The sequence below is a fragment of the Takifugu flavidus genome, chromosome 22 (genome assembly GCF_003711565.1).
Source record: "Takifugu flavidus isolate HTHZ2018 chromosome 22, ASM371156v2, whole genome shotgun sequence".
NCBI lineage: Eukaryota > Metazoa > Chordata > Actinopteri > Tetraodontiformes > Tetraodontidae > Takifugu > Takifugu flavidus.
Window position 1 is genome coordinate 6,352,223 of NC_079541.1, and position 23,098 is coordinate 6,375,320.

At 44.5% G+C, this 23,098-nt stretch overlaps 5 protein-coding genes across 10 annotated transcripts; 3 read left to right on the forward strand and 2 right to left on the reverse strand.

The window, feature by feature from the left end:
- The first annotated feature begins 26 nt into the window (after positions 1–26).
- On the forward strand, positions 27–4,012 carry hcls1 (hematopoietic cell-specific Lyn substrate 1). The gene is made up of 16 exons (XM_057022293.1): positions 27–286; positions 830–913; positions 981–1,054; positions 1,349–1,472; positions 1,556–1,666; positions 1,755–1,809; positions 1,886–1,996; positions 2,061–2,171; positions 2,242–2,352; positions 2,420–2,475; positions 2,713–2,782; positions 2,853–3,001; positions 3,097–3,237; positions 3,399–3,579; positions 3,655–3,720; positions 3,798–4,012. Exons 2-16 carry the CDS (start codon positions 830–832, stop codon positions 3,929–3,931), a joined length of 1,578 nt encoding a protein of 525 aa, XP_056878273.1. The 5' UTR covers positions 27–286; the 3' UTR covers positions 3,932–4,012.
- A 499-nt stretch (positions 4,013–4,511) lies between these two features.
- llph (LLP homolog, long-term synaptic facilitation factor) lies at positions 4,512–6,237 on the reverse strand. Of its 3 annotated transcripts, none has more exons than XM_057022371.1 (3): positions 6,126–6,237; positions 5,299–5,516; positions 4,512–5,210 (listed from the first exon to the last, which is right to left on the reverse strand). In XM_057022371.1, exons 2-3 carry the CDS (start codon positions 5,513–5,515, stop codon positions 5,047–5,049), a joined length of 381 nt encoding a protein of 126 aa, XP_056878351.1. In that variant the 5' UTR covers position 5,516; positions 6,126–6,237; the 3' UTR covers positions 4,512–5,046. The 3 variants fall into 3 exon arrangements, with proteins under 3 accessions (XP_056878351.1, XP_056878352.1, XP_056878353.1); XM_057022372.1 differs by having other exon boundaries at positions 5,299–5,556; XM_057022373.1 differs by having other exon boundaries at positions 5,305–5,516; positions 6,126–6,233.
- pex26 (peroxisomal biogenesis factor 26) lies at positions 6,179–9,239 on the forward strand. Of its 2 annotated transcripts, XM_057022326.1 has the most exons (5): positions 6,191–6,667; positions 6,750–6,890; positions 7,065–7,378; positions 7,445–7,585; positions 7,657–9,239. In XM_057022326.1, the coding sequence occupies exons 1-5, from the start codon at positions 6,462–6,464 to the stop codon at positions 7,767–7,769; spliced, it is 915 nt and encodes a 304-aa protein (XP_056878306.1). In that variant the 5' UTR covers positions 6,191–6,461; the 3' UTR covers positions 7,770–9,239. The 2 variants fall into 2 exon arrangements, with proteins under 2 accessions (XP_056878305.1, XP_056878306.1); XM_057022325.1 differs by having other exon boundaries at positions 6,179–6,667; positions 7,065–7,585.
- Positions 7,870–13,989, reverse strand: c22h12orf56 (chromosome 22 C12orf56 homolog). 2 transcript variants are annotated; one of them, XM_057022281.1, is made up of 14 exons: positions 13,568–13,989; positions 12,664–12,859; positions 12,523–12,538; positions 10,874–11,051; positions 10,650–10,805; positions 10,226–10,314; positions 10,001–10,145; positions 9,568–9,662; positions 8,907–8,996; positions 8,754–8,829; positions 8,619–8,687; positions 8,466–8,543; positions 8,210–8,391; positions 7,870–8,111 (listed from the first exon to the last, which is right to left on the reverse strand). In XM_057022281.1, the coding sequence occupies exons 1-14, from the start codon at positions 13,817–13,819 to the stop codon at positions 8,006–8,008; spliced, it is 1,728 nt and encodes a 575-aa protein (XP_056878261.1). In that variant the 5' UTR covers positions 13,820–13,989; the 3' UTR covers positions 7,870–8,005. The 2 variants fall into 2 exon arrangements, with proteins under 2 accessions (XP_056878261.1, XP_056878260.1); XM_057022280.1 differs by having other exon boundaries at positions 8,619–8,829.
- A 2,145-nt stretch (positions 13,990–16,134) lies between these two features.
- Positions 16,135–23,061, forward strand: LOC130519162 (CD9 antigen-like). Of its 2 annotated transcripts, none has more exons than XM_057022353.1 (8): positions 16,135–16,297; positions 19,616–19,718; positions 21,206–21,303; positions 21,504–21,578; positions 21,646–21,747; positions 22,103–22,192; positions 22,275–22,358; positions 22,528–23,061. In XM_057022353.1, the coding sequence occupies exons 1-8, from the start codon at positions 16,229–16,231 to the stop codon at positions 22,591–22,593; spliced, it is 687 nt and encodes a 228-aa protein (XP_056878333.1). In that variant the 5' UTR covers positions 16,135–16,228; the 3' UTR covers positions 22,594–23,061. The 2 variants fall into 2 exon arrangements, with proteins under 2 accessions (XP_056878333.1, XP_056878334.1); XM_057022354.1 differs by lacking the exon at positions 16,135–16,297 and adding an exon at positions 17,721–17,898.
- Positions 23,062–23,098: the final 37 nt, after the last annotated feature.

The window sequence follows — 23,098 nt, forward strand, 5'->3', positions numbered from 1 at the left end:
GCCACCTAGCGGTGCAACTCAGATACAACATCCCGACTATTACTATTATAACAATAATGTGACTTTCTTGCCATTATCGACACGAAACATAGTTTCCTAGTATGCAATATTTGGCATTTTTCACCCATGATATTTGAAAGTATTTACGGTATTCGCTGACATCATCGCGCGTTCATGTGTGGTAGCTGCGCGATCCCGTGCTGCAAGACAAACTTCCTCCAGCAGCTTTATTTTTCGATCTAATTTCTCACAAGAAACACAAACTAACGACCCTGACAGCCAAAAGGTAAGTGCCAATTATTTTTCTTCCAAGTAAGTGACCACAAAACTTGGTTTTTAACGTGGTAATTTAAACGTATTTTACATTTGATTATATATTAAGGAAGTAAAGGAGCACTAACGCAGAAAATGTGCGTTAACCTTTAGTTTTTATCTTCGCAAAAAGAGACAATTTGCCAAAAACCTTCAGTTCAGCAGATTACAGCGTAAAAACAGCCCTAATTGCTCTTAAATGTGTCACGATTTTAATCATACTAAAGTGTGGCCGCCGTTTCCTGTAGATAATGTACACGTAAATGAATCCTATTTAAATTAAGAAATAGCTCTTGAATCATTTTAAGCTTCTTAAAATGCTTTCCCCTAATAATATGGAGTTTCCTCATGAGGAAATTGACCTTCATGCTGAAAATCGCTTTGTTTTTGGTCAATCAGATGTGCATGAGTTTATTTAAAAAAAGAATTTTAATGTCCTGAATAGTTGTATGTGCAGTTTAAGACATCCAAGTTTTACAGTGTTTTCTGCTTGGTTCATTTTGTGTTACTTTCCCAGATGTGGAAGTCGGCCGTGGGACACAATGTGGACATGAAGGTGTCTGCGGAGGGGGACGACTGGGAGACGGACCCCGACTTTGAGGTACTTCCTGGATTCCGTCTCAGGATGCTGGTGGTAGTCACAGCCGACCCTTTTACGCCTGTTTCAGAATGACGTGTCGGAGCAGGAGCAGAGGTGGGGAGCGAAGACCATCGAGGGGTCTGGACGCAAGGAGCACATCAGGTAGGAGACGCAGGAGCGCCCGTCTGTGAGCTGCTGTTGCGATGAGGTGTGCAGCAACAGGAACAGGAAGTGAAACAAGCTGTCAAATCTTCCCTAATATGGGTAACACAAGACGCTGATGCCGACAGACCGATTTAAAGCTCTGCCGCACTGATATTACGCCTTTTACGACTCCAAAACATGAGTGTAAATGCAGATTTCCTGCATCCAGGTTTATGTCGTCATGGCAACCAAGGTTGAGTGACCCGTAAACCTGTTTACTGTGAGCACCTGTGTGTTGTTTTGCACCAACAGTGTGGCAGAGCTCAGGAAGAAGGTGGCTGTGGAGCACGAGCAGGTGAAGCAGAAGGACCAGACTCCCAAAGCCTCGTACGGATACGGCGGGAAGTTCGGAGTGGAGAAGGATCGAATGGACAAGGTTTATCATCACGTCTTCACAAAAGGTGGGCGATGGGATTGTCCTCATATTTCCTGAGCGTTTCGGGGGGTTTTCCCATCTAGGTAGCTGTGGGGACCAACTACGTCGCACAAGTTGAGAAGCACTCGTCCCAGAAAGATGCCTCAAAGGGATTTGGAGGGAAATTTGGTGTACAGGAAGACCGCGTAGACAAGGTGGGAACACAATTCCAAGACGGGAGCAAACAATCACATGTTGCTATTTTAGCAAAATAGGAAATCTGAAGTTTCTCTGTGCTTCCAGTCCGCCATGGGCTTTGAGTACAAAGGGGAAGTGGAGCAACACACGTCTCAGAGAGGTTATCGTGCCGTTCAACTGATTTTTTTATTTTTTAAAATTACGTTTCTGTTGAATTAAAAGATGTCCATCTTTAGATTATTCAAAGGGATTCGGCGGGAAGTACGGAGTGGAGAAGGAAAAGGTCGACAAGTCGGCTTTGGGTTACGACTACAAAGGCCAGACAGAGAAGCACCAGTCTCAGAAAGGTGGGATTAGTTTAGCGACGGTCACGTTTGGCGGCGACTGATTGATGTTCACGTTACGCCGCAGACTACGCGAAAGGGTTTGGTGGCAAATACGGGGTGGAAAAGGAGAAGGTGGACAAGGCTGCTCTGGGATACGACTACAAAGGCCAGACGGAGAAGCACCAGTCTCAGAAAGGTGAGTCGGCGCTGTCGCTGCTGTCACCTTTGAATGTTTCCTTCTGGACTCGTTCTGGTCTCCCGCTCAGATTACTCAAAGGGTTTTGGAGGGAAGTTCGGTGTGGAGAGGGAGAAAGTGGACAAAGCTGCCTTGGGCTACGATTATAAGAGCAAGACAGAGAAACATCAGTCCCAGAAAGGTGAGGCAGCGCTCAGCATGTGTTCGTCCCTCCTATACTCCAACGCTGACAGGATGCGTGTGTTCAGATTACTCATCAGGCTTTGGAGGCCGTTATGGCGTACAGACCGACCGCATGGATAAGGTCAGTTGGACATCTATTTGACCACGTGATCCATTGCATTTGTCTGCATTCAAAAGCATTTCTAAACGGTGTGTAACAGATTTAATGTCAGCAACATGTTAAATAGCAATAATTGCACAATTGTCCGCTAGGGGGCGTTTGGATTAAAAAAAATTCATGCAACGCTGCCGTCTGTTTTCCACCATGACACGCACAAAAGTAGCAATCTGGATTAATAATCCCGTGAATCCCATCTAGAGCGCGGCTGGTTTCTCAGACATGGACTCCCCGACCTCTGCCTATGAGAAGACAGAACCCTTTGAGGCCTGTATGTTCCTCGCACAGCAAGGTCAGAGGTCGCCATCATGCCGCACTCACAGTTTATCCGTCATTTGCAGCGAGCACAGACGCTGGAAAGCTGAAAGCACGTTTTGAGAGCATGGCCAAGGCCTCGGACGAAGAGAACAGGAGGAAGGCCGAGGAGGAGAAAGCCAGAAGGCGAGCCAGAGAGAGCAGAGAGCGAGAGGTGGCCAGGCACAGACAGGAGGTCCATGCTCACAACACACGATGGCGTCAGAACCAGCCTCAGAACCAGCCCCTGGTGGCTGCATCTGCATAAACGGCCTCTTTATTTTCCCCCAGGAGCAGATCAGCCAAGAGGACAAAAACCCAGATGTTCCAGATGTGGTCCCAGAGGTTGATAATCCGCCACCAGAGGTTGATTATCCGCCACCAGACGTGAGAGCGAACACACCAACAATAGAAGAAAGGCCAGAGCCAGAGGTGAAGCTCGGATTTACCGACATCAGACGTTCCATAACCTCCTCTTTTCAGATGAATCCACAGTTGTTTTTATGGTGCTTTTATTGATGTTAATATCTGTCAGATCCTTCAGATCTCAGTATTTTTGAAAGATCTGGAGTCAGAGACTCTGATGTTTCCAGGAGGAGGCGCTATACGAGGAGCCACCGGCTCTGCCTCCACGATCGAGCGACTTCCTGGAAACGGACGCTCCCCTGCTGCCTCACAGGTCAACTGAGGTGGACGAGGTGGAGGAGCAGGAGGAGGAGGACGACAAGGGAGTGTATGAAGAACTGAGCGAAGTGGCTCCTCCTGTGCCAGCAGGTCCAAAGAGTTAGCCATCAGTTAGATCTCCAGGCTTTGACGAGCGAAATAATCAGCTTAACGTTTCTCTCACAGATGACGCTGAATACGAGGACCTGTCGGGTGGCCAGACGGCCGTGGCGATTTACGACTACGTGGGAGGTGAAAGGCTGTTTCATTCTCTGGTACTCCCCCCATGTTTCTCTGGGTCAAACCTTTCCATCTTCTGTGCCCCGCAGAGGCTGACGACGAGATCTCCTTCAACCCTGATGATATCATCACCCACATCGAGATGATTGATGAGGGCTGGTGGAAAGGACAGTGTCACGGGCACGTCGGGCTCTTCCCAGCAGTCTACGTCAAACTGCTGTAGCAGGCAGTGTGTACACCTCCAAATCTGTCTTAGAGGTCATAAACACAATTATATTACTATTATTAAACTGATTGGACTTGTTCGGTATTCCTAAAATTGATTTTTTTTACATCACCAGGACATTTAATGCCATCAGATCCTGCCTTTGTCTCCCTCTAGTGGCCGCCGGTGGGACACGCCATGAATACCGTTTACGTCATATCAGTTCAAATTGTCGATTACTGGTCAATGAAATTCCGTTCGACTCTTTAAAGTCATATATTGAGAGATGAATTCCGTTTTTATCTGCGGGAATAAGTGGACAGGAACTTTAGAGGTTCCAATCTTGGCACAGGTCATGAGCTGGGGTGCCCCTGAGCAAGGCACCCAATCCCCATTGCTCCCTTGTGTTTAGTCACTACTGGTGTGTAAAGGATCAGAGGTCAAGTTTACTGTCACTAATTGGTGTGTGAAAATATTTTTTCTTTCACACACCAAAGCAACAATTAATTTATTCAACGCAATTTAAACGCTAAATTAGAACAAATTTGGACCCAAGTGGAAGCTGTCACCTCATATTTGTCAGTAAATTAACTGAAAGCAGTAAATACATTTTTATTATGCTCAAAACCAACTTTAATTTTCTCACAGCAGTACATAAATGTACAGTAAAGTCACTGGGATCCCATTCAGCCCTTCATAATAATTCAGACTCATTATCCGAGGCAAAAATGGGCAGCTTTAAACTTTAACATTTACTTACAACAGTTGGTAAATGGTTTTGCACACGTCTCTGTGCTACGACATGGGAAGGAAATTCAGAGATGTTGACGTATTGGCGTTGAACTGACTTAAACAACAAACGTTTGCGTTAAAACCTTATGTGGCAGATCTGAGTCCATTTTGAGGATTTTTACGGCTAAAAACCACCAAGAAAAGCTATCTGCCAACGTGTTAAAGTCTTGCTCACACTGATCCAAAGCGGAGGTTCAATCAGAACAAATGTTTTTTCTTGTGGTGAATTATTTTATCACCTAGGAATCCTGTAATCCAGAACTGGTAGCAGAATCTCCATTGCGATCAGGCGTTTCTGCATCAATAGTCCTTCAGGTGAAGCCAAAGCAGCTTCGTCAGGCTCACCAGGCGATGCCCTTCTTCTTCTTACCCTGACCAACTTTCTTTGTTGTCCGTTTGCCTTTCAGCTTTTTGGCCTGTCGCTGATTCATCCAAACAGGGTACTGACCGTTCTCATCCAACATGGTTTTCTTGTTGCGCTTGCTGTCCATGTCCATCTTCCCTTCTGTAACACACGGAACAAGGATTGAGAAACGCGGGCCATTTTAACTGTGAGGGACTTTAAAAAGCCATTTATCTGCCGAGGACCTCACCGTCACCCTCCGCTTCCGCCATCTCCACATCGGTCTGCTTCTTGATTTTCTCCGCTGGCACCACCGTTGCAATCTCCTGCACCTCGGCCATCACATCGTCCACTTTCTTGTCCAGACTCAGGGCTTGTTTCAGACGGGCCAGCTCTTTGGGAGCGTTCTTCTTCCTCTTCTCTGCCCGCATCTTTCTCCTCCATTTGCTTCGAAGGCTTTTTGCCATTCTGAGAGCAAGCAAGCAAGTGCCCCGGGCTAATTAAATGGCTTAAATCAGAATGCATATGGTTATTTACATTAGAACGGATGCTCGTGATGTGTTAATGACTAGCATTTTTACATTTTAGAAATTGGATCCAGTAAATTTTGTAGTTTTAAACGACAGTGCACAGACCGTTTCATCTTGGCAGGATTATTTAAATACTCAGTAGTGATATAGCAACACAGTGTTTACTTTCAGGGGATGGAAGGTAAATGTTCATAAACTACAGATTAGATTGTTGGACGCCAACTTCAATGTGACGTCGACTCACATATTTCGATCGGACCTTTAACGAAGTTGCCTGGTCGTCGCAATTTTAAAGAAGTTAAACTCGGTCACAACAAAAGAACGAAGAGAACAGTTTACCTAACGTCTTGTATTGCCACCTTATCGTGGTAATTTGTGTTACGTGAGCAGATACTGCATGTGTAAGCTACGGCTAATACTGTAGCTAGCTATAATGCTAATTACTTTGCTACTTTATTACGGATACGGTTCAATCGTTTGGCACACATCTTCGCTCAACATAGCTTCGTCGCGTTATTCCACAACTAAAATACAACCGGTCACTTACATAAAAGTAGCTTCACCGCTTATTTTTTCTCCCGTGGACAAAAATGCGCACCACAGTTGTGCACGTGTAAACGAAGGGGGGAAGTGATTACGTAATTCCAAGAAAAAGCAACGTGATTGGCTATTTTAGTATAGTAGAGCCTGGTTGGATAGAACTATTGAACCCGGAAAGAGATTATGGATTATAGACAGTAAACGAGTTGGAGTTACAGATAGTGCGCAATAAACGTCTGAACCCCATTTATTACCGACCAGGTATACAATAAGTTATAAGAAGTAGTGCAAGTTCTCAGAACGTAAACCATTTCATCGTGTATTGGTTTAAGATTCGACAACTATGAGCAAGTGTTCGGACACTGCGGGTAATGCACACAGTTGGGGCTATGTGTGCAGCCCGCCACCAACTTCATCCTTAATGAAGACATTCAGCCTGTTGGAGACTGCTGCAGAGCAAATGATGGTCCACACAGATTTCCAGGCAGCATTTGGCACATGCAACAAAGGACTGGAGGGTCTCGCCAGCATGGAGCTGGAGGACAACAGGTGAATGATATATTTCATCATTTCGATCTTCCCTGCAGCTCGATCGTGTGACGTGACTGTTCCTGTGTTTTTGACTTTGCAGATGTTTGGAGTATAAGGCAGGTTTCTGCACCGTAGGGATTCAAGCATTAGCTGAGCTTAATCAGTGGCGTGCTGCCCTTCCATGGGTCCTTCAGCAGTATGAGGACCAGGAGAAAATCCCAGCCCAAATAGTGCAGTTGTGGTGAGCAGAGTTTAAGATATTTCATTACAAGCAAATAAATGCCCACATTATTATTAGTGTGGTTTACATAATTCCCCCTCCATGTTAAATGTCATAAAACTGATTATGTGTTGTGAGCATTATTACTACTTTATAATATTAGGAGGCTGAAAGGTTTCCCTCTTATCTTGGCAGCATACTCTTGTACTCTAAAGTAGGAGAGCCAGCAGTGATGCAGGAGACAGCCAGAGTTTGGTTACACTGTCCATCCAACCGCAGCGTGTCAGGATTCAGGACGGTGGCCGAGCTGTACCTGCTGCACGTCCTCGTTCCTCTGAAGTACAGAGAAGAAGCTGAGGAGCTGATCCTAGGGGAGATTGGAACCAGCGTGTTTACAGAACACCAAAGGCAAACAGCACTTGAGATTTTGGAGGAAAAAGAGCAGCAAAATCAAGAACTGCCTCTAAATTCCAGTCAAAACTCCACTGCAGATGTCATCTCAGCACGAGGTAACACGGATCGTTTATCACAACTACAAAGGCAGACTGCATCTCTGACTCTGCTGTCTTCTGCAGGAAGTGTCCTCTGTAAAGTTGAAGCCATGCTCAAGTTCCTCTACAGGAAATTGCTGTTGACTCATTCTGGCTCATTCAGATTCCAGAGCATCTTCTTCGCGGCGATGCTCCTCTACTTGCTGTTTCTGCGCCTGGATCCAGGTTGGACATTTGTTGATTCCATCACACTGAATTGCAGCAACATCTTTATCCGTCTCCTTCTGTCCCCACAGCTCTTCCATCCTCATTCATGTGGATTTTCAAACTATTCCAGCTGCTCAAACAGATGTGGAGGACCATGTTTGCACCCTACTATCAGGCCATCACCCAGAGCAAAGGACTGTAGGATTCACCTTTTCAGATGAAAACAAAATATCTGCCTGATCTTAATCACATTTCCTCAGCATTATCTTTTTTTTTTCAACAATATGAATTGAAATGCCAGGGAGATTTATCGTACATTTATTAACAGGAAATGTTTATGGACATAGGCAGTTAAATCCAACAGCACAGATCAACAAACAGAACCACTCTTTACTTCAGCTAAGGCACACACTGTCAGTCCTCTCTACAATCTTTCCATCATCTGTTCAGACTGATCAGCTCCTCAATCAGCCGCACTGTCGGCTGGCTGATCGGGTAGTGAGGCGGCAGCTTCTCCTCTGCACATGATGGCTTCAAAAAGTACCTGGGGAGGAGAGTCTGTTTTTCACATACAATCATGGCTGTGCATCAAAGCAAAACTGACTTGTTGAAGATTGATGAGACAAGAGCAGCGACACAGACCTGAACTCCTCTCTGAACTTTGACCGGAGGTGCTGGGAGAGCTGGTTGTTGTACTGCAGACAAGCCAGCAGGAGGCGACAGCGCTGGTACAGCAGAACAGACTCAGCAGGACTCGGAGAGGAATCCTCCAGGTCTGACAGAACCAGCACCATCTGCTTTACCTGGTAACCAAGGAAGGACAACTACAGAGAGGGGGGAAATCAGGACTTGATTTTAAACACACTGATAATTAGTTGACTATGAAACCTCCAGTTACCAGGTGAGGATGAGGCTGCACAACTCGAAGGATCCAGCCTACTGACAGGAAGTTGTCAGCAAAGGAATATGTGCTGGCCTGAAATGCAAAAACAAACCTGAATTCTGCAGGAGCGTAGAATAAATCAACATGTGAGGTTCAACAGAAACTGACCTCTTGGCCTAAAAGCAGCAGCTCAAACAGCAGCGAGCAGGAAGCATCCAGATACTCCTGCAGCAATGCCTGAAGCAAGAAAAAGATTAAAAACGGGGTTAAAAACACAACAGAAATGAACAGTAGGTAGCTCACCTCACAGTCACGTTCTTGGTTTTGGATCTCTGGATCACATATCAGAACGAGCAGCAACCTGGAGGCCAGAGCACCCCTGCACGGGGGAGAGAGACCTTTAAAAAGCTGTTAAAGTATTCAAAATTTAAACTAGAGGACAGGGGAGGTGGTTACTTTTCAGCAGAAAGCAGGTCAAGTCTGGCCGGTTCACCCTCCGTCCCTCTGAACATGATGGCGAGTGTCTGCACGGTCAGAGTGCTCAGGCTGGGGCCCAGATGGCGTCAGAGTAAATACAGTTTCAACAAGTCAGTAGAGATCGCTTCAAAGCTAATAATCCCTTGTTCTTTCAAGTAAATGAATGATTGTACATCATATTTGAATTCAATTCTAATTGTTTTTTTTAACTCACGTTTAAAATATTAATGCAAAAATACAAGTTACATGTAACAATGTATTTTGTGATGTTGACAAAAGGTTTGTACAAAATTAAAATATAGTTTTCTTGTTTTTTATGTCATTGATTTTCAAACGACTTTAACGTTCCATTATTCACACAGTCTGCCAGGACAGTGATAATAAACTGGTGAGTGTGGAGGAATTTCTTTAGCTGTAGGATGCCTCTTTGACATGTTTTACTTCTGTTTTAGAAACATGTCAAACACTGCTGATGTCTTGCTCTGGACCAGCGCTCTTGATGTCATTTGTGTAGAATTTAACCTCTTAGCGTAGGGATAAAAACGAGTTAGTCCTTAAATGACCAGAAAGCTCGTTGTGTAAAATAACAAGCAGCTTACAGACAGACACACACACACACACACACGAGTCTGAAGCTTACAGGAGCTGATCTGCTGTGTACTCTCCGTGTTTGCTCTGACAGCCATGCAGAGATTCCTCCAGAGTTTGAACCAGGAAGACAAAAATATCCCTGGACTGGAAAATATAGAACACGTGAGGACATCTTCACCCAAGTGCATCCAGGCAGAACAAATCTCTGACTTTGTGTCATGCGTGGCAGGTAATTTCTACATTTTTACACACAGAATTACTGCATGAGGACACATCTACAGGAATTTCCTGTCCTGAGATCTGTTGTCAATAAAAAGAACTCAGCACTGAAAAATAATGACATTGCTGTAATCACAAATACTAAAGTTCTTATATAAGTTTGTCCATTCTGAGCCACTGTAGAAAGATGTCAGGGTAATGGACAGAATCAGTATTAAAAGTAATGGAGAATCAATTATGACAACGCAAACATCAATGCTAACCTTCCAGAAGAGTCGACACAGAGCGGCGCTGCGGTGAGCCGCTGTTCTCAACTCCTGCAGCAGCAGGTACAGCCGCTCCACACTGACCCCCTCCTGCAGGAGCTCACAGCTGAGCTGAGCCAACAGGTGAGCTGTCCTCTCACGGCTACACACACACACACACACACACAGAATTAGAGAGTTTGTCTGTTACCATCCTGTTTGCATCGTTAGCAGTTTTCCAACCTCACAACAGGAAGTTGTTTTCCAGGAGATGAGTCAGACAGAGCTCTGCACCTTCCTCTGTAGAGCGGGTCCAAAAGTAGAGTCGACCTCTGGAAACACACACACACAATTTTATGAAGACTTCAAAATAAAGTCTATTCCAGGAGTAAGGAGGGATAATTTTGAGTCTTCAATTAAAGTGTGTTTTGTACCTATTATCAATGGAGGCCTTAGATATGCTTCTATTTCAACTTTCCACATGTTACTGCATTGTGGATAATGTAGGCATTATATATTTTGCCAAAGAAGAAAAATACTGAAAGTAAATACTGAATACTTCTGACAATCATGAAATTATACATCTGTGAGCTGTTACTAAAGGCTTGCATATATTTAAAGGGAAAATTAGGGAGATGAATCTCCGTCTCTTCCTGTCTTCACTCACAATAATAAAACTGTTCCATGAGCTTTGCAGGTGGAGGTAAAGTCTAGATGCACGTGAAACAGCGTAAAGGTGGAGCTCCGCCTCCCTCTCCTCTCCGCTACACACATAGTCTCTTTTCAGCAGGCGGGACAGGACCGACCTGATCCTCCTTGGCACCTGGAACATTGAAGCAAAACTTTAAAGACGCTCAACTGGCCTAAGTCGGCCAGTCTGCCAGTCCCTACCTGGTCACGTTGGGGGAGGCTTGATCTTGGATTAGGGGGTGACAGAGGAGAGGTGTGCGAGTCTGCGGGTGACGACAGTTGTAGCGGAAGCAGGGACGGAGGCTGCGGGACCCTGATGAGGCTCAGAGTCTTGGAGTGTGCAGAGGCCAACAGCCGAATCTCTATTTCATTGTAGTTCCTGAAGACCAGACAGTAAAAGTAAATATGGATATCCTGTATATTATCTCATTCACAAGTTTATTTAAGGAACAAAAATAGAATTTTCCCTAAAAGTCACTCGAGTGAAATACCAAGAAATTGTAAATCCCCGACCACAAGTAGAAAAATGTGTGAAAAACACCAGAGAAGGGAGATGATATTGATACAAGATCTGAAGGATCTCTGCCTGAGCCTGAGGAAAGAGATGAAACTGGGCTGCAGATGGAAAGGGTGAAAGAAAATGAACAGAAACAAGAACCAAAGAAGAAGAAAAGTCTTCTGAACTGGATCAGGGTGAAAATGAACTGTAAACACAAGTAGGAGATGAAGGCTGCACGTTGATCTCCTCACTTCTGAACATCTCCTTCCTGTTATAACCCTGCTCAGCCCTCCTCCTCCTGCTGCTGCTGCTGAACTCCCAGCTGACACTTTTGCCTCGTTCTTTACGCAGAAAGTGAAACGTGGTGCTTCTCACCCCCACTGATTGAGCTCCACATTAACTAAACATCACATGCCGACCTACAGTCCTAGCTGGAGCTGCTCCCTCTCACTTGAAGCGTGTTGGAGCTCACGGTAACGTCGTCCACACGAGCATCATCTGGCGGATCGCCCTCCCAGCTCTGCCAGAGCAGGGGCCACCCTCTCCTCCTTCAAAAAGCTCTTGAGGACAAAGCTCTTCCAACAGCACTTGTCTCTCTCCTCCCCTCTACTCACCCCCACTCTCCTCTCCTCTTTACATCCCTCTTCACTCCCTCTCCACAGCTGTGCGCTGAGAGGTGATTGTTGCCCTTGTGCTGGGTACTTTAGGACCGTGGGCCAGTCTTTGGGTCACAGGGTGGTTTGATTGTGTCTCTCACTGAGTCGCGTTGGACAAAAGCATCTGATAAATGACCAAAATGTAACTGTCGCCTTTCTCATGGCTGGGTCAAACCAAACATGCATCTTAATCCAGGTGGGTTTGTTTACCCCCGGGGGTAAACTGCACTTGAGACAGATATAAGCCTGAGCCAGTATTTGCGTCACACATCAAGCGGCGTTTGATGTTACCCGGCAACAGTGACAGATCATCTGTGTGTGCTTCCGCTCCTCTCACACACACTTTATACGCGGGAAATGTACAGCGGGAAGAGAATTCAGTATAAAACACAACCCATAAGCATCCGGCCCATAATCCAGAGATGTTTAATCCACAGCTACGTGCAAAGAAAACAAAGCATACATCCAGACGCTGGAAGCAGAGAGCATTTGCCACATAATTAGATAAAATATAAATGTTAGGGTTTAATACAATTTTGTGGGGGGAAAATGCAAAACATTAACAACAAGCAGGTAAACTGAGGTTTCTCTTTTTTTAAATAAGGCATGAGTCACTTGATCGGCACACGCATACGTGCGTGAGTGCGTGCGCGCGCATGTGTGTGTGTGTGTGAGTGTGTGTATGTAATACTCACCTCTGTGTACGATCTCCTGTTGGGGAAAAAAAAGACAGGGTGGTTAAACTGCAGCCAGAGGAAACAGGTAAGCTGAGCCACTCGCCCACTCTGGGTTTGATTACACCTGAGATTTCGGTCACCTGACATAACGGGGGTTACCTTCAAAGGTGCGTGTGGTCGGTGGGCAGTGGCTGGTTCGGCGAGAGGGGGGTTCGGCAGGAGGAAGGGGTGACCTCTGGCCTTTGCTCGACCAAAGAGCCCTCCTCCTGACAGGCTCCTCGGTGACGTAAGTGATCCGTATGTGCTGACAGAGCTCTCGGTGTTTGCCTCGGAGGAAATCGGGGAGGTCGTTCACCTGCAGGGCAAATTCATCACAAATCTTCTTATGGAACGATCACAATCGCAGGTTTTTGCTGCCTTTAATGTGTGGATTCAACTGTAATCTATTAATGATACTGCCTTCGATTTCTCTACATAGAATCATCCCAAATAACACCGATTATCTAGGGAAAAAAAGTCGACGGCACACAGACTTATTTCCTCTGTTATCTTGTTATGTCACATAGGTCAGAGGTCAAATGTGTAACATGCAGTTAATCCCATCTAATTACGACCCTGGCTAAACTGGACAGACTTCAGGGTTTTTTTTGTTTTTTTTTGTTTTTAACAGGTGGCGCTGAGGTATTTTTTTTTACCAAGCAAAGTTTACCTGCTCGATCAAATCATGAGAGCATTTTAAATGTTGTAAAAAGGTGCACTGGAACGGTTCGACGATGCGGTAAAACCCAAAAGGTGTTAAGTAGATTTAGCCAATCTGAGCTGTAATCCGAACATATAAAGCGGATCAAACAAACAGCGGGAGCCTGATTGTCTTCACACGCGGTGATGTAATTTTCCCAGATTACAGGTGTAGCCCGGACATTATAATTTAATCGGATTAACCTTGTTTAAGAATAAGAAAACGTATTAAAAATTTAAACGGAATTAAGAAAACGAATCAGATTAATTCAAATGTAATCATCTGAATTGCACATCGAAGCCATTTAACTGTAATTTATCTCACCAGTTTGATGTCACGCACGCGCCTGAAACTCAGCGCCGCGGTCAGTGTCCGCGGCGCGTACTCGGTCAGGAAGACGAGCTCGTCGCTCAGCACCACGTGCATGTACGCCTTGTTGATGGTCTCCGAGACCACCACGCACGGTTCGTAAGATCGGATCCTCTCGTACACCGCCTGGTCCGTGTTTCTCCTCAGGAACGAGTCCAGTTTGATGTTACCGCGGGAGTGAGGCGAACCGGGCCCGATCCGAGCCATGCCGGTACCAGAGAGGTCAGCCTCCGCCTTGACGCCCGGCGGCAGGGGGTTCTTGATGGTTTCCCATCCGTCTGGATCGGTGAGAAGAGCCACACAGGTGATTCTGCTGATACCCAGCGAGCGTGAAGGAAAGCGCGGCTGTCTCGGTCCTGCCGCACGCACAGCCCTCTGATTGGTCCGCGCGCCGAGGATGGGCGCTGCTGATTGGCTAATGGCCACTTCATTTACGCCAGAGCGAGAGCGTGAGGGCGAGCGGTGACGTCAGATCAGGATTTTTATAGCGCAACGCAAGTTTAAAATAAACTAAAAGAGCCAGGAACTCAGAATTTGAGTGTTAAGGTTGGGTTTATACAGGACCCGAAAGCAGGCAAGACGCAGCGATAAAAAGTCCTGTAGGACAAAGTGCCTTGCGGTGGAGATTCACACTGTCAGAACAGAATTCTCTTTTGCCTCCTCTAGGCATATTTAATTAATCAGACAGGGAGATGCAGTGAGCTGCCGCTCTGTTTCACAACAATACCGCAACAGGTACATAGGTAGTGTTGGTGACGTCACGTCCATGACGCACGTGAACAACATTACCCTCTGCAGGACACAATGAGCAAGGACGCACATAAAGTTATCACGTTTAACAAGTCCAACAACTAGTCTTTACTTAGCAAACCAAACTGACAGTCCTCATGGACAGCAGGGAAGCGCTCGTCCAATTTTCCGGAACCCTGGACCCCAACAGGGCCTTTTGTAAGTGATTAAAGAAAATTCATATCCAACAAATGTGGGTGATAAAAGAGATTTAATTACAAATACATTTACATTTCAGTTTGTGCTATTTCATATGCTGTTAAATATTACATATAACATTATTATAGAGCGTTGTGCAAAACTGACCAGATAGAGGATAAAACATCCAATAAAACATCCACGTACTGATTCTGATTTTAAAATTTTGTGAATTACTGTGTCTTCCACATTGTTTCTGCAGCCAGATTATCGATTGAAAAATCATATTTCCCAAAAATGTACATCAAGTGGCTCATTCGTGTTAAGTTTTTTAAAGAAACAACTTAGATAAAAGCACAAAATGTAAACATACTAAGTCAGGTAAGCCAGAGGTCTCATGAACAATATGGAAGACAGATCTATGGCTCTCCTTGCTGTAAATTGTTATGTTCATATTATGTTATATGTTATGTTATCGTTCATATTTAAATAAAACTGTTTGCGGAATAATTTGTGGCTCCGAGTGAAGTAAATGCTCTACAAGAAAAATAAAACATTTCTTTTAACCGACGTTGTTGCAATGCGCCCATATAACCACTAGATGTCAGGAGAGAACAGGAACTCCACAATTCCGTTCTGCGTTTCAAATGATGGAGATGACAAATAATGACCAAATTTAAATCTCATTCTTTTTATAGGCATTGGTTAATTAATACCTGATGTTACTACAATGTCTGTGGCGACGGTAATTGGAGATAATACTCTTCTTCATCTTCCTCACTGGCTCAGAGAGAAAGAGAGAGAAGAGAGGACAGAGCGAGAGAGAAAGTGAAGAAAATCTTTGTAAATAGCTCCAGAAATGAATGCTGAGTTGTTTTGGGCACTAAACACACACTCCCCCCTCTCCCCCCGTCTCTCTCTCACACACACACACACCCGAGCACATGAAGGCTGTGTTGTTTTACAGGAACACACAGTCTTTTATGCAACTCGGCGAGCACTAACACATCTGGGTTTGTGGCTTTCCATCTTTTTTTCTTAAATTAAAATGCATCATAATGTTGACAGCATTTCAAAACAACCTTTTGTCAACAATGAACAATATTTCAACCAAACGCGTAGTTTTTGTGCAAGTGACACCAGTCGATGTTACAAATCTTTCGGGGTTTTTTTGTTAATCGCTGAGTTTAATAGCCACGCTTCTGTGGTTCTGAGCGGTTCTGTCTTCCTTCGTCAGCATCAGCATCCACAGCGGCTGCAAACAGATGTGGGTTTGTGCTGCACTTTGAGCTTTTTGAGTTTGAATTCTCACAAATGACAATCGTGTTTTTTTCTTTCTTAGAATATATAGATAAATAAACACCCAGTGTTTCATTCACTCCTTTTATTTTCATCTTATTTCAATGGCCTCCTGTTTATTTTACGTTATTTCTTAGTTATTTCGAACTTTAACACACATTTATGAAATGTTGTATAAATTAAGATTCACATGAGTATAAACCTGTGTGAAAGAGTCAGTTTAGTCGTTGTCATCATCTGTGGGCGTTTCCTCACGGATCGGACACGTGAACTGCAGCATCGTTTGAGCGCGCCCCCGTCTGTGTGACAGCTGACAGGGCGGATCGATCCGAACCGAATCGAACTGAACCGGGACAGACAGCAGATAAACTCCTTTGAGACAACGCAAGGATGACGGCTTTGAGCAGCTGGGAAGTGTGCGTCAAGTATGCCATCTTCGTCTTCAATTTCTTCTTTTGGGTAAGTTTTACACCTTTTTTGTTTCTCCTTTTGCACTAAACTGCAATTTTGCAGAAATCAGCAAGTCTCGTCTCCAAACTAAGAAAAAGGACATTAACTCGGCTTATCTGAAAGCAACCCATATTGGAGCAAATATGATATTGCGTTCATATTTATCAATTTGATGTGCACTCTGATCCTATTTTCCCCATTCTGTAATGTGATATAAATAAAAGGGTGACATCAACATCCTTTCTTGTTGACACCAAGATGACTCAAAAACTAAAGTAATGAAATCACAATATTATCTAGGGGAAAAAGCAGTCGAGAGCGCAGACGTGTGAGTTGTCATGTCTTTAATGAAGGTTGTTCAATAACCAGCACCAGTGGAGTACATATACAGTTTAACTAGGCAGCATACCCGGTGTAATTAACATAGGTTGTTTTATATTTTGGTTTTGATCTTTTGAATGTCCATCACCAAAAATGTAACCATCTGCTCCTTGGTCGATTGTCAGTTTCCTAAAAATTCCATCAAAATCCTTTCATAAATTGTTTCAAACCAACAAGAGCTGCCTGTAATAACCTCCATTGAGGGACGTAATAACAATATAGGTGTGGCCGTCTAACCATTGGAGGACTAGCTAGCGAAATATTTCCCATGGCGTGGACAATAGGACGGTAATTTGGGCGATGGCATTTTTACAATAAGGTGCCAATAAAGTGTAAAACCAATCTATGGATCTACATCATCTATGTGTTGTCAAGCCAATGCAAACATCACCACCCCGAGGAGCAAAGGGTTAAAAAATTACAAAAATGTTCAAAATTTCTAGAAATTCTTCCCAAATGAAAGTTCAGTGTATTATAATAACCTGGGCTAACCCGATCTTCCACCAGGGGCGCATCTAAATATTTTGTGTATTTCAGTTCCTTTTTTTCTCTAATTTTACTTACTTCGAACTGAACAGTTCTCTATATCTTTGCACTTTTGCCCTGTTTATCAGCCATCGACACATTTCCCGTGACGCTGACTCATCAATTCAGGCATCTGAATAACTCCTTCAGGGTGGAAATATTTGATATATGGCGTTTCCCCCTGGAAGACCACAAACATGCAGCATGTTTTTAATTATGATGTTGTGACACGGGGAAATACTGACTTTTCTGGAAATATTTCATCAGGATCCCCTCCAGATGCTCGGTAAGGCATTATTAGCGATTATTGTGCACCGCAGAATGGTTTGAAATTAAATGCATTTCAAACACAGTGTTTTAAAAAAGCCCACGATCTCACACGTCTAAAACGCACCACCGTTGACAAAAATAGGACGCGAACATCACGTCATTCAGGAAACGCGACCGTGTCGGACTGCCCCTCCCCGGCCTCCGTTTGCACCTCCCCCGCTCGGGCACACACAGGTAAGGCATTCGTCCAACATTTATGGGTGTGGTCCAGACACAAACCCTCCCAGATTCACCTCTCGGTGCCAGAGACGTTCTAAAAGCCGAACTCTTCGGTCGTTTTGACTTTTACTCGTGAAGATTGTCGAAATTCCGGAGCCATGGGGGCAATGCAGTGCATCAAGTACCTGATGTTTATCTTCAACTTTCTCTTCTGGGTACGTAGTGCTGCGTTCACGTGCCACGCCTGTTTACGCGCGAGTTCGGTTTTTGTGCGTAATCTTCCTTGAAGGGAATCGACTAACTACTTATCTTGTAAAGAAACAACTTTACATGTGCCTGACACGCGAGGATGTTTTAAAAGTGTTTTAATAGAAATAAAACGCGGAGTGTTTTGATGGCATCGCCTGTTGTGTACGAGCACGTGTCTCCACACGCACGGGACATTTGAAACGTTGTCTGGGAAGAAATTAAACCGCAACTTTCCTGGACATTGAGAGCAACACTGAATATCTGGCGCCAGTCTCTGGGCGCGTGAAAGTGAATTTATGCAGTTGTTTCCCCAAATAATTTGCTCCCTTTTTAATTTCCGACGCGTTTTATGTAATTAAGTTCAGCTGGGACCACTTGAGGCTGTTCCTGCTCCATTCGGACTAAATATAGTCAACATATTTCTTCTCCTGATTGGCAGCAGCTGCTCCTCGTCCCGTGATGCGTTCGCTGACTGGCGAACAAGGAGCCGCAGCTTTAAACGGCTTTCTGTCGGAACCTTTCAGCAAGCATGTCGAAAAGAATCCAGTTCCAGTAGCGGCAGATGTTTTCCCCACCGATTTTTAAACGGGCTGATTCGGTTAGACTCGTAAAGCCTGTCGGGCACGCCGGAGCCACGCCCCCCCGGGACCCGAACAAGGAATGACGCAGATCGGGGGGCCACGTTTATGAGCTTCTAATGTTTCTTATGGAACGCTGGTTTAAAATAGTTCGCCCCTTTTTTTCCACTGTGTAAAAGTTCCAGACTGTTTAAATCCCAACCGTCAAAATGGCAGCGTTGTCCCTAATTATTACCAGCTTTCCAGAGCTGTTTGTCCAGGCTTAAATCTCTCCTGCCTGTTGTGGTTGAGCTAAGACTGCAACCTCGGTTCCTTTTTACCTGCTATCCTGAGAGAATATGTTGTTTTAGAGTAAAAGCCCCTCAGGAATAATCCATCTTTGTTGTGCCATCAGTGGAAAACAACCACAGAGCACTGCTGCAGTTAATGAGCGCTAATGCAAGTCTCCAGGGGCAACGGGCTGTTTCTACTTACCACACAAACACCCCAGCTCCCCTAAGTGTCCACCCGCTTCAGTGGGAGCACTCGCACTTCCTGTTTTCCAGCCCTTTTTTCTTTAATTGACGGGTGTGCACAAAGCAGAAACGAATTAAAAAAAAAAAAAACTAGCAAAAACTGTGAGGTGTGTTCATGTTGTGGTGTAGAATGAGAAGCAAACTGTTGATTGCACATACAAAGTGCTGCAGGGAACTTGAGATTTTCATTTTTTAAAAATCCTTTTCTGCCGTGACTATTTATTTCCAATGAGCTAGACTCCCTGGAAGCCACTGTTTATGAATGACTCAGGGTGGAGTGATTCACCGTCGGCCCGCTGAATCTGAAACGACGACAATTGGCGCCGCTTCCTGTTGCCAAACATCACTGGGAAATTTATGTAGAAGTGACGGGGCTGTTGCGGTTGCCGAGGGGACGGTTGTTTGGATGAGGCAATCGTCAACATATAAGTCTGTTGCTTTATTTATTAATACCGTAAGTGCTCGCGTTCTACAGGTTTTACCAAGATTAGGGTTAGTAGTTAGGGTGTATTTTCAGTGGTTTATCATCAATGAAGACTTGTAAAGTGTCTGAGTGGTGTGTTTTCTCTTCATATGTTCCCTGTCTTTAGTTGGCAGGTACCGGAGTCCTAGCGGTGGGACTTTGGCTGCGGTTTGACTCGAGGACAGCGGGGCTGTTTGAACAAACGGACTCGCCGACGGTCTTCTTCACTGGTGAGGAACTGTTGTCCCACAACTGCACACACAATGATAACTGTTTGTATGTTGGCCTGTATTGATTTTACCATGCATGCTGAGCTGTGGCGATAAGGGCTTACACTGGAGCGTATCCGTTTCAATGATTCAGTGCGATTTCGGTATTTAAATAATATAGATGAATGCTTTTTTTGAAGACGGGGCATATTTCTGTCCTGGACTGTATTTTGAAGCTGGCTAAACAGTAAAGATTTACTTGACAAATTGAATGACAATCTGTCCTCTACACTTTTCAACTGGAAACATGACGGCAATGAGCAACTCATCTATAAAATGTAGGGGAAGGACACCCAATCATCACTTTGGAGTGTGTGTAATTGTACAGTGACTCAGAATTAGTGTTTTCCTGCACGTAGGAGCAGCATCTGTTGTAACATTTAGACTTGACTGCAGCCAGGAAGTTTCTATGTGAGGCCATCCTCAAGGTGTCTTGCAATCGTACATCCTGGAGTGACAAACATTTCTGGGTAAATAAAAAAAAAAGCTCTGATTGACGACATACAACTTACAGGCCTGTGGGGCGTTTTTGTGCTTTTTTGTGTGTTGTGTAATATGTAGCTAAGATGAGTGCTTGATTAGCAATTGAACAGCTGGAAGGGACAAAATAATACAACTTCTATGTCTAGACTACAGTGTAAACACACTTCAGTAAGCTCTTTTTGTACACTTGTTAGTTGCACCCATTTGGCAGCTACTTTGGTGAATCTTCAGGCTAGAACTGATCAGGGAAACCAAGCAGCTCTGAGGGCAGCTGAGGCCACGGTGAGTCTTCTCCCCCGGCCTGGCAGAGCCCTCCGCACATAGCGTTCATTCTTGACTCGCTGACAGGGACCTCTTTGTTCCCTCCTCTTTCGTGTTCTCCGAGGAACTTGCAGGACTTGATCCTTTTGTTCCCGTCCCCAGTTTTGCTTGCATTGAACTGATAAGGCCGTGGGCGGCAAGGGTGACAGAGGGTGTCAGAGATGCCAGACATCTTGATAACAGCTTGGTGGTTTGAGGTAGTGGAGGATTACTCGCATGACTGTGGTGATTCCGGACCAAGATCTATATTTTCTTTTAAAGATTTTGCATTATAAAGACCACAGCCGCTCAGTTTGGGTGTTTCCCAGTTGTGGTGGGACATGATTGATGAATGTTTACATCCAGAAAAGATAAAAAAAAAAAAGCTGCCTGAAACACTAATGGCTTCCATGCTACATGCTAACCTCCACGTTCAAGCATCAGATAAGGATGATTTCGGATGCATCAGGTTCTGCATGTCGGCTCGGATGTCTTAACTCGATTAGTGTGTCTGGCAGCAAAGAGTGAGCAGAAGGTTGCCACTGGCAACGGCAAATTCACTTTGCACAATGACTGACAATGGATGCGTTGTTCACGACAACCAGAACAAAATCCAGATTTCCACCAGCTAAACTCTACTTCAAGTCTCTATTTTGCTGTTGTAGGCGTGTATATCCTGATCGCAGCGGGGGCTTTGATGATGGTCGTCGGCTTCCTCGGGTGCTGCGGAGCCATCAAGGAGTCGCCGTGCATGCTGGGATTGGTGAGTACTACTAGACATGCTGAAGTGGCTTCAGGGGAGTATGATCCCACATTTAGCGCTTAGGTTTTGGATCAGAAGCACTTTAGCGCCCTCTATTGTTTATAATGCATATTCATACAAAAACTACATTTAATAATTTACACAAATGCCAAGAAGGATCTTCAGCTGTGGAATGAAAGCATACCTCTTGTTTGTATTAGTTCTTCCTCTTCCTCCTCCTCATCTTCGCTGTGGAGGTGGCTGCTGGGATCTGGGGTCTCTCCAACAAGGACACGGTACAGATTTTTATTTTTTAATTTAAAATTCAGATTTCAAGCATTAACGGTTGTTTTTGTGTCTCAGGTGGTAAATGAAACGACTGACTTCTACAAGGAGATGTACAATAACTACAAGACCACCAAACAGGACGCTCTAAAGGAAACTCTTCGTCTCATCCACTTTGGAGTAAGACACAAATATCAATATTTGTTTGCTACAACTCTAAAAATCTTGTTAAAACGAGTGCTTAATGTTAGTCGGACATGGGGAGTTGGAGACTAATATACTTCACAGGCTTATTTTTCCCTTTCTGCCAAAATAAATTGTAACTAATGTTACTCAAAGCAGATTAAAGTTTTTAAAAGTACTCTGCAGACAGAACACTGTTTCCTGGGGGATTGACTTAAAACATGAGCTGTTATCTAGTATGAAAAAGTCTAAGATGCTGCCTGAGGCCAAACCAGAGTTTGTGATGCCAGTCTTAACAAGTTGATGTTAGCATTAGCCCAAGTATAACTTAATTTGCTTCTCTTCACCTCAGCTGAACTGCTGTGGCCCAACAGGGACCGTTCTTGATGGCGTTAAAGATATCTGCCCCAAGAAGGAGGGACTGGAAGTCCTTGTCACCACGGTAACTGCTCAAAACATACTAAGGTCAGTATTTTATATCCTGTGAGCTCACCTTTATTTATTTTATTTTTTTCCCTCCTCAGAACTGTCCATCCGCCATTAAAGAGATGTTCGACAGCAAACTGCACATCATCGGTGGAGTTGGAATCGGCATTGGCATCATCATGGTGAGATCTCCAGATCTCTTAAGCAGTTTCAAACTCAGAACCTTAAGACTGCTGAGTTTATGCAGTATGTTTGAAATCCAGAATGTGACATGAAGGTCATGCTGCTCCAGGACTGTTTTATTCTTGAATTGATGAATGCTGTCTCCTCTGCCCCCCCCACCCCCCACAGATCTTTGGGATGATCTTTAGCATGATGCTCTGCTGTGCCATCAAGAGGTCCAGGGACTACGTCTGAAGACCCCTCAAATCTCCCACAAAACTCTTACTTACCTCTGCTTAAGTTTGTTTTAGTCACATGTCAGCTTGGCTCCATACAGGACGGCCAAATCGACCTATGAGAGTGTGGAAGCCTGAACTCTCTTTCCTCTGGATACCGACGGTCTCCGTCTAGCTTTGAAGACATTAAACCGAACAAAGGGCTGTTTATCTAGGTGGCCTTTTACTGAGCTGCTTGGCAAGACTGACTCTGCTGCCCCCTGGAGGACGTCGACCTCACTGTTTCCGTTCAGGTTCGGACCTGGTTCAAGGTTCATTATGCCTGCATCTAATCTTGAGTTTCAGTTAATTTAGTCACGTTGCATGTTTTTATTTTGCTCATTATGTTACATGCGCTTATGTTTTTAATAAAAGCAGAGTTTTATGAATATTTTGAAAACTACAGGTCAAATATCTTTAAAATACCAAATAAATAATCTAACATCCATTTGTCTTGTGTATTGTCGATTACTGTAACGGCATCC